Below are 10,062 nucleotides of genomic sequence, written 5' to 3'. Positions count from 1 at the left end.
TGAATGTTTTATTTATACATTTTTTATTTCCAATAGCTAATTTATTCCACGACGTCCACATCCAAGTGCCCTAGAACATAACATGTCATGAAAAATAAAGGTTGACATTTTTCCGCAAATAGTTATGCCAGATGGGCAAACTGAATTATCAAACCAGCGCTCATAAAGTTTATGAGATAATATCTTCAACTACACGACAGAAATGATTTGGACGGGTAATAATTATAAAAAAAAAACAACGAATCTAAAAAAATCTAGAAAAATAAATACGTGATAATGAATACACTACCTCAGTGATGGTTACTTTAGTATTTAACGGTTGGTGTAAAAATTATTATAGTAAAGTATTACTTAAAAAATACAAATTTTCAACTGAACCATTAATATTTAGAAGAAACTTGAGTCGAGGATACGTTGCATGAACTTTGTGAATAGTATTGTAGAATTTTCAGAAACATTGAAAAATTATAAAATTAATCGAGCCATTTTTAATAAGTGTAAATAACTAAGGATAATAATAAAACACATAGAGAAATCAACAATCGAGACGAAGACGTGCAGGTTGATCGAAATTATTACTATACTGAGACTGGAGTTTAATTTGGTTGTTTGTTCTAATATATTAAGATGAAGTTAGAACTTTGTCTGATTATAAGAAAAAAAAAAATGTTGATGTTTAAACAAGGCATGTACAGTTTTTTCGATTTGTTTACAAGTTCTATCATCAAAATTGCTATGTATAGGTACGCCAGAAGGCAGAAATGTAACAACGGGATGGCAAGACTCGGTAATGCTCCAGGGCCCACGACCCTCGTAAATACAATTTGTATAATATACAGTAAGTCCTCGTTTAACGTCAAGGTTAGGTTACTAGAAGACACGACGTTAACCAAAAAAACGTTAATCGAAACACTTTTTACATAGGTACACTTCATTAATATGGGCTCCTGCCAATGAATAACGATGTACCTACATATTTATTATAATTACACGATCTAATTGTCTGTGTTAAATTATATTAAATTACATAGCATTATATTAAAAATTAACGAACACTTATAATCAAATTTACGTATGTATATACAATTTATTCCTAAAAAAATGAAAAATGATTACGTTGTAACCTGAATTAATAAAAATAGTATCTACTTATGGTAGATGTGTCAATCAAAACGATGACAGACGACAGTATTATCTAGTTAAGATCGATGAAATTAAATTACTCATTATAACGAATTATGCAAAATATATATAAATATAAACAACAAAAATTTGTTGAACACACGTGTTACAATTTACAAACAATGTTAATTGTTATACGGAAATTATTGCATTGCTAAACGAAACACAAAGACCTAAATTTCTACGACCCAAAAGCGAAACCTAACGCTAAATGAGGTGACGTCAAACGAAATCTTACTGTATACAATTTTGAATTTTATTTTAAAGTTTACGACACATATATATGTTATTCCCCGGTAAATTACATAATTTACCTAAAAATTGGTAAACGTTGTAAATGCAGACATTCCCCGGTTATTGTTGTCAATCACCAGTTTAATTGGAGAATGATGTTTAATACTTTTATGTCGGTGTGAACGATCAGTGATAACTGATAAGCGTGTAGGTACCGAATAAGCTTCGTTAATTAAAAATATCATGACGGAAGTAGATAGTTAAACGAAAATCCCAACTAGCAATAACGTCAATTCTTTTAGTTTATTAGTTAGTATAGACGGGCATATTATAGCGAATTGTATTTGCTACAAATGTGTGTTAATATTATTTGTAAACATTTGTGTACTAGTTGTGGTACTAAAAAATGTGCTTGAAATGCAGCGGAAATGTTGTACAGTTAAAAATGTCATGGTAACTAAAATTATTGTACAAATATATAATTTGTAACATGCATGTATTTTAATATTTTTAATTAACCTATTATATCCTTCAAATAAATGCCTAAAATAAAAAATGAAACATTCACCAACACTAAGTCATTATTATAAATAGTACCTATAGAAAAAAAATCAGTGTATTATTTGAGATTTATCATCATTTACCATTAGTTTTGGTAAATGACATCAATGAGCGGTGAAAGATGTACATTTGAATTTAAAATCTGGTTTTTTACATCATTTACCTACAAAATCGAATCATTTTGGTAAAAGATGTCATTTACCGGAGAATGACGACATTCACCAATATTCATCTTTCACCGTAACATATACATACTGCAAAACGAACAGAAAAAAAGAGTAAAACATTTCATATTTTATAAAGAAGTATTGATCGACCTTTTATATTATTAAATAAAATAATTGTTGACAACGAAAAAATTAAGAAAGTGAGGAAAAAGAATAAACATTATGTGAACTAAATTGAGTTATTGGAAATGTCTATACAGCATATTAAAATCGTCATTGTCGATTATCGTATACTACACACATAAGATTTGATTTTTTTTTTTTGTGAGGGGGTCATAAGAATCCACAACGCACATTTTTTTTAAATTTATTCAAATACTTAAAAATCAATGTCACATACAAGTAATCCACATTAGCCGTTAGTACAAAGTATTATACAAAATAGTATATACAAGTCAATAAGATAAAAAATTGTAAAAAAATACGTACCTAAAAGGTTATCTTCAAAAAAACACTTTTCATGCAAAATTTAAGTAAAGGAATAAGTTTTGAATTTCGAAAATGCATATCCATCATAAGATATGATGTCAGAAAATAATGGGTACAAAAGAAAAAAAAGGAAACTATGCAGGTTTTTTTTATGGCCCACAGCTACCTGTTGATTTTATTTTGTTAAAAAACTAATATTACAACTTTTTTAGAGTCTAAAGTATTTTTAAATTTGTTTAAAACAAGGTAGAACGTTTGATGAAGTGTCGCTCTACCTTTTTATATAATTATTAATATTATTTTCGAAAATTTTACAGCCAAAGGCCTCGAAAAACCATTTTTCATGAAATCCACATTTGATGTGAAATCTAAGTGAAGGAATAAGTTTTGAATTTCGATACTTCATACTCACCATATGTTGAGATACCAAACAACGATGGGCACAAAAAAAGAAGAGAAAAAATAAACAATTTTTTTTCGAAATGACCCAATGTTGCTTTTTGTCAGTTTTGATTTTCTTAAATTAAATATTACAATTTTTTAGGTAGTAGAATGTTTAAAAAGCCGTAATATATGGGGCTAGAACGTTTGATGCAGTGTCGCTCTACTTTTTTATGTAATCATTATTATGATTTTCGAAAAATTTACAACCAAAATACCCGAAAAAAAGTTTAAAAAAAAATAAATACTTTTCATGCAAAATTTAAGTGAAAAATATGTTTAGAATTTTGAAACTTCATAATCGCCATTAGATTAAGGGTATAATTTCAACTTCTTTTGGGGTGTTCTAGGATTCAAGCATTTTGAAATTTCACCAAGCCATATAAAAACAGATATAAGATTTACATATATCTTACATGTTTTCAATTATTTCCATACATTGCATTTACGATTTACCGAATTATTTCATCAATATAAATAAAAAAAATCAATTTAAAAACTTACAATATAATAAAAAATTAACAATCATAATAATTAACAGTTAATCAATATTGATTAATGTCAAAATTAAAATTCCATTTAAGAAGATTTATTATTGAACATTATCTTAGCAGAGCGCAGTCCAATTAGTACTATTTTAACAGTAAAGGATGCTACCGTACACTATGTTCCCTCCCCTCAAATTATGCGCCTGAATGAACTAATTTACATTAATATAGTTATTGTCAGCATGTAATAATTATATTTTTCATATTTATAAAGTAAACACTATATTAGATTCACAAGATTCATTTAAACATTAATTTAAGACTCAATACTTTTAAGCTAATTTAATTTATGAACAATTTAAACAGTTTGAATTGACAGGGTTCACTTAGACAACAAGCCAATAGGTAGGTATACTATATAGGTACCTTACTTAAATATTTAAGTGCTATTTAAATGGTTTTAATTAGATCTATTATAGATAATGGTTCAAATACTAAGAGCCGTTATTCTAATTCACAATGAAAATTAAAATCAATTTTAAACTAAATTTTCTCTTAAAATTCCAAAGCCATGGTCCAAATTGTACGCGACGTTATTTGCCCACCATTGTCACTTGAAGCATATTAATGTATATATAATTCTTTATACAGTCTTATCAATGGTTACATTAACTCTTAATATATTTGATCATGACCAGTTTAAAGTCACTTTTTATCATCACATCTATTACTTTTGTAAATCCCAACTCAAAATACTAATTTCACAAAAACTAACCTTTATCTAAATCTATATCTTGTGCAATAATTACTTTGACTGATCTCTTCTTTGCCCCATTAAATATGATAAGTAATTGTCACTTTAGATTCTTATGAACTATGTTTCTTTCTATAATATTACCATTATGTTGTATGTTATTATTTTATAAATAATATTACAAATTAACTATTGTTGTTTTTTTTTTTTCATATACTATATTTTCTTTTTAATCCATTTTGTTTATTAACCTGTTTTATGTAGTTTAAAGACATTATCTTTTATTTCAAATTAAGTACATTATCCTTCATTTTAAATTAGATTTCTGTTCATTTTATTCAAATTAATAAATTATTTTACTATACTAAGATTTCTTAAAAAAAAAAAAAATAATAAAACAAATTATTGCTTAAACTTGAATTATATTTCATAAATAAATGAAATGCAACTTTATTAAATTTAAAGAATTAAAAACTTCAAATATATTTTTATAGATAAGATTTATTGTATTATTATACTAACTAAACATTTTTTAAATTTATATAAACATCAGAAAATTCTAAAATGGATGATTTGATTTAATAATATTTTAATGATTTATGGACTCTGAAAAATTATTTAATTAGGTTTGTTAATAAAAAAAAAGTATATGTAATAATAATAAGAAATATATAAAGTATAATAAAATATATTATCCAATTTGTCTTTCACTTTTTATTTCTTATTGCTTTTATCCTTTTCGTTTTTTTGGTCTTTATCCTTTGAATCTTTACTAACAAGACCAACAGCTTGGCGTACAGCATCACTTTGAGAATCAACACCCGGTAAATTTTCCAACACACTTTGAATAAATTCAGGATCAATCACTTCTGAGTAGTCTTCTTCTACTTCCATAGCTTCTTCTTTAGATTTAGCACTTGATGAAGATGCTTTTTCTTCAGCTGCTGAGTCCTGCATAGACATTTGCATAGCAAATGCTATCTGCTCTTCTTCAGTCATGTTATTGAAGTCCACTTGAGATACAGCTGTGCCAGTAGGTCCAGAAGCTGAAGCACCAGATCCTTCCTGTACAATCATTGGCTCATCTTCAACAGTTTCCATTGACATAGCTAAAGCACGTTCTAACATAGCCTCTTCAGTTGGAGCTGTAATAATTATAGAATAATATATAAAATACCAAAAAGAGATAAAAATTTTAAAAAAAAATCGGTCGTTATAAATATAATATCAAATTATAGCTTCAGTTTCAACCAAAGTTGATATGTATTACCACTACTTCAATTTCCAATTATTAATAAATTTAAGAGGATGCCACAACCACATGTATTGTCTCCATCTTATCAACAGATAACATAGTGATATTGGTGGTTTACTATACAAAATTAATAACTGATGAAATTTGTTATGTTTGTATAAAAGAGAGTATTTAAATTCAAATAACTCGTTCAAAAATAAATATATGAAAAAAATTCTCTAATCAAGTAGTACATATTCTTCTCTACAATTCAGCATGTAGATTTGCTGTGATAATTTTGTGCAAGACAAAGACAATACTAGAAAGTATCATATTGTCTAGTGTTAATATAATAGAAAATAATACATTTTACTGAAATATATTTTAAAATTATAAAATATGTAAAAATTAATGTTCCAAAATTATTCATGAAATGTGTTAGTTGAGAACTTGAAAAGTGGCATGTGACCGCTGCATTCCTAGCAGTAAAAATAATTTTTTGGTAAGTTTACTCACTTTCATTAATAGTTTCCGGACGAATAGTTGAAGTTTCAGCACCAGCAGATGAAGATTGACCTCGACGAGCTTCTTGCTCTTGCCTAGCTCTTTGTTCTTCCATGGAAACACGCAAAGCCTAAAAAAATACAACACATAAGTTTACACATTTCTTTTTTCAAGAGACTAATTTAAAAACTAACTAAAGCTAATTCAGGATCTTCATTAGGATCAACTCCAAATTCATATCCTGTTCCACCAAGACCAGCTCCACCAGCACCATCTTCGCCTTGAATAACTGGTGACGATACTAATGCTTCAGAAAAATGTGAGCCAGGTGGTACAGCAATAAGATGGCTGCCACCACCATCTTTACCATTTAATGTATTAACAAAAGCAGTTAATACATCAGAATTTTCAGCCTAAAAAATGAATAATACTTTTAATACTAAACTGTAAAAAATTGTATAGGTTAATTCAGTTTTATTTTTACTTCTTCGCCAAAAGAAACAACATCCACATTAACTTTTTCTTTCTTGAGCCTTTTAGCTAACTTAATAATTTCTTTTTCATCTAAACCCACTGGACTGCCAATAAATGCAATAATACGCATTTTATGATTTTTTCCTTGACGATGCTTCAGAGCTAACTGTAATATAACAAAATATTCAGGATTAAATATATTATTTTATACAAAGATGACTATAGTACACAACGGAGTTACGTGATTACTATTTATTTTATTTTTTCTATACATTTTAAACTTATTATTTTTTCTAAATATTTAAACTGTTAAATGATGCATGTTAATAAATATTATTAGTAATAACTAATAATATATATTAGACTGTCATAAAATAAAATATATTGTCATAATTATAGAATTATCAAAAAAAAATCAAAAAATTTTATTAAGGTTTTAATGATTGTTGAAATAGTTTAATAAAACTAATCAATTTACCAATAAAAACTATCTGACAAAACTTATTTTGATAAAAACATTTTAAATTTAAACTGTTTTTAAGGACCAAGATCAAATTTTAATTAATAGATACCTAGAAAAGATTATTTTTTTTAAAGTTATTGATGAATTGACACAATCAAATAGACCTAAATATAGTAATGCATTCATTTAAATATATACATATTTAATGCAAAAATATTAAATAATTGAAAACAAAAATTACAGTCTACTTTAATTATGTTACTGATAAATAATTGTTTTAAGTACATGTTTGAATTGTAAAATTGAATAATGCAAAAATGTCACTTTTATTGTTATGTAAATATGTAACATTGAATACTTTATACAATGATTATAACTTACATGAGCAATTCTAATGCCAGTAGGAAAATTGATGACACCATTAGGTTGTACTTGATGCAGTTTTGATAGAATTCGACCAACATCTGCTGTTAAAGTAGCCAATACTCGAACACTAAACCAAAAAAATAAACAATCAAGTATTAAATTCAATAAGTTATTTAAAAATCTAGAACTTCATACTTGGCTAGAGTTAAAAGACCAACATTGTTCTCAGGATTAGAACGAGTCTTAGAAAGACATACTAGATTGACAGCATCTTGTTGAGCTTGCAGACGCGTAGGTACAAAGTCACCATTGCGCATGTAGTCGCTGTTATCAACACTAAAAACAAATGTATTACATAAATTATTATAAAACGATAAAATCTATGATTATGGTAAAACGATAAAACGAGTAAAAAAAAAAAAAAAAATTACACGCATATACCCCAAGGAAGGCCCTGAATACGACGGAATGACATGATGAAAAGAGGCTTAGAAAAAAATCAATGAGAATGTTCAATTCAAAGAAGTGTATCATAGGGAATGATGGAATAGTATAGTGGGGTGGCATTGATGGGACTTCATAACCCGCTAAGTTGGTGAAGAAAGAATATTTATTTTATATGATTATTCGTGTTACACTTAATATTTATACATGATTAGCTACGAAATAAAAAATTAATTTAAAAAAAAATGTGATAACTATGTGTTAAAATGAATTTTGTAGTTGTTATGCTAACTGTGAATACTACACAATAGAAGATAAAAACGGACGAATTTTAACAGAAAACGAACATCGCTGTGCATACTAACCATATCATAGTACTTTCGAGAACCATAATGAATGATGTTTGTTGAATTTAAAGAAATACCAAAATGAACAACTTTAAACACTTAACACTGAGCGAAGAGAATTTTTTAGTTCTGACTTGTGAGTTTTGATTATTGTTCCAAACAAACTGCTAACTCATTGAATTGATATCACAATGAATTGATCAGATATCCCACAACGTGATAACAGCAATTCGATTTTTGAGATATCAGTTATGCCAACATTAAGATTCAAAATTCTCATATAATTGTCTAAATAATAGGTTTTTATTCATTTTATTTTCCTAAAGAATAAAATTTAAATCTCAAACAATTTTTTGGAATTATTTTTTTCAAAACATGTGTTTTTACATGCATAATTTGATAATAATTAAAAATAAATGTGCTTAAACAGAAATTTTTTACATAACTGATTACCCCTTATTTTGCTAATTTTTTGTGGAGATTTAATCCTTTTTTCGTTGAGAAAAATAATTTATGGAATTGGAATTTGTAGCTCAAACGTAAAGCTTTAGCGATTTAAAGTTTTCCATTTATATTACAAACCTTGAATACCCAATATGCCATACATTTCGACAGTGAAGTTGTTGTACATTGATATCATCTATAGGTCAGCAGGTCACCAATTCTCAATCTGTGCACCGTGGTGCCCTATAAGTTCATCATAAATTTAAATCAGAGAAACGGCATTTCTTACAAGAATAAAAAAAAAATGAATATATTTAAAATTTATTATAAACAACCGTATAACATATCAAGTTTGTGTGAAGTAGATCCGATTTAATGTTGTGAGCTTTAATATAATTAGATTTATTTGAGAGAATGGACTTATTATTAAACTCGAAGGTAAAAACATTTTTTATGTAGGTAAATTTTTATGATATTTTAAATTTTAGTAATTTATGAACATTTTCTATTAAAAATATTTTACATATTATGCAAAACTCACTCAAAATTTAAAATATTGTAAAAACGTAGAAACATAGCAGATAATGTCCTTAGGTACCTACCGCATCAAGTTTAATCATAAGTTTATTAACTTTAAAATTTCACTCTAAACAAAATTGATTTCCTTGAATGCAAATTTAGTATGATGTACATTTGTAAGATAGAATTTATATCATAGAAATAACACATTACTGTGAAGCATTAATTTATACAATAAATATAAATATTCATATAATTTCTTAAAATCGTATAAATGTTATTCACTGAATATTTCGAAGACATATACATATAGCATAATATGTAATATGTATGGGATGACATACATTTAGGATTAGGACACTAAAATATGGTCACTGGTCAGTTAAATTATTAATTAATAAATTACAAATTTAATTTCGTCTAACTATAAATTATAAAATGTATAAAATATGTGACCTGATTAATTTGGTGCTTGTAACCAAACACTTTGTCGAAGGTTTATCATCCCTATGATTAAATGCATGCGCTAATGCTATATTCTCGGTATAATTAATATATTAATTATGTATTTAAAACTGATCAAATTAAATTTGTATTAACCAATGTATACCCAAATTATTACAGCGACGTCGGACCTTTATTATACACGACGTAGCTCTATATAGGTATAGCTCTTTTCAAATTGTCACTGATGCTTCACAAGTATTGAAAGTGTTAACTCGCCTGTACGTCAACACGAAAATGTAATTAAGACCCGCCCTTTACCCATGCCTTGTCACTGCAACTCCTCTTGCCCGGAGACCTTTCACACGAGCGAACTGAAATCTTTACATAGTTGTCTTTTACTCTCCGAATCGCTAATAACAAAAGCTTGGGTACTGGAACTAATTACATTACCAGCTCAGGTCAATCCTATTATAATAAACAATCGAAAATCAAACCTTATTTGGT

The 10,062-nt window shown here is 27.2% G+C and overlaps 1 protein-coding gene across 1 annotated transcript; it reads right to left on the bottom strand.

Annotated features, from left to right (window-relative positions):
* Positions 1 to 4,988: 4,988 nt before the first annotated feature.
* LOC112598892 (26S proteasome non-ATPase regulatory subunit 4) lies at positions 4,989 to 8,328 on the bottom strand. The gene is made up of 7 exons (XM_025345556.1): positions 8,167 to 8,328; positions 7,553 to 7,693; positions 7,373 to 7,484; positions 6,539 to 6,694; positions 6,249 to 6,467; positions 6,067 to 6,184; positions 4,989 to 5,461 (listed from the first exon to the last, which is right to left on the bottom strand). Exons 1-7 carry the CDS (start codon positions 8,190 to 8,192, stop codon positions 5,031 to 5,033), a joined length of 1,203 nt encoding a protein of 400 aa, XP_025201341.1. The 5' UTR covers positions 8,193 to 8,328; the 3' UTR covers positions 4,989 to 5,030.
* Positions 8,329 to 10,062: the final 1,734 nt, after the last annotated feature.

Source organism: Melanaphis sacchari, unplaced genomic scaffold (assembly GCF_002803265.2).
Source record: "Melanaphis sacchari strain LSU unplaced genomic scaffold, SCAv2.0 Contig4_pilon_pilon, whole genome shotgun sequence".
Taxonomy (NCBI): Eukaryota; Metazoa; Arthropoda; class Insecta; order Hemiptera; family Aphididae; genus Melanaphis; species Melanaphis sacchari.
The sequence above is the reverse complement of the archived record's forward strand: the minus strand, read 5'-3'. Positions and strand labels throughout refer to the sequence as shown.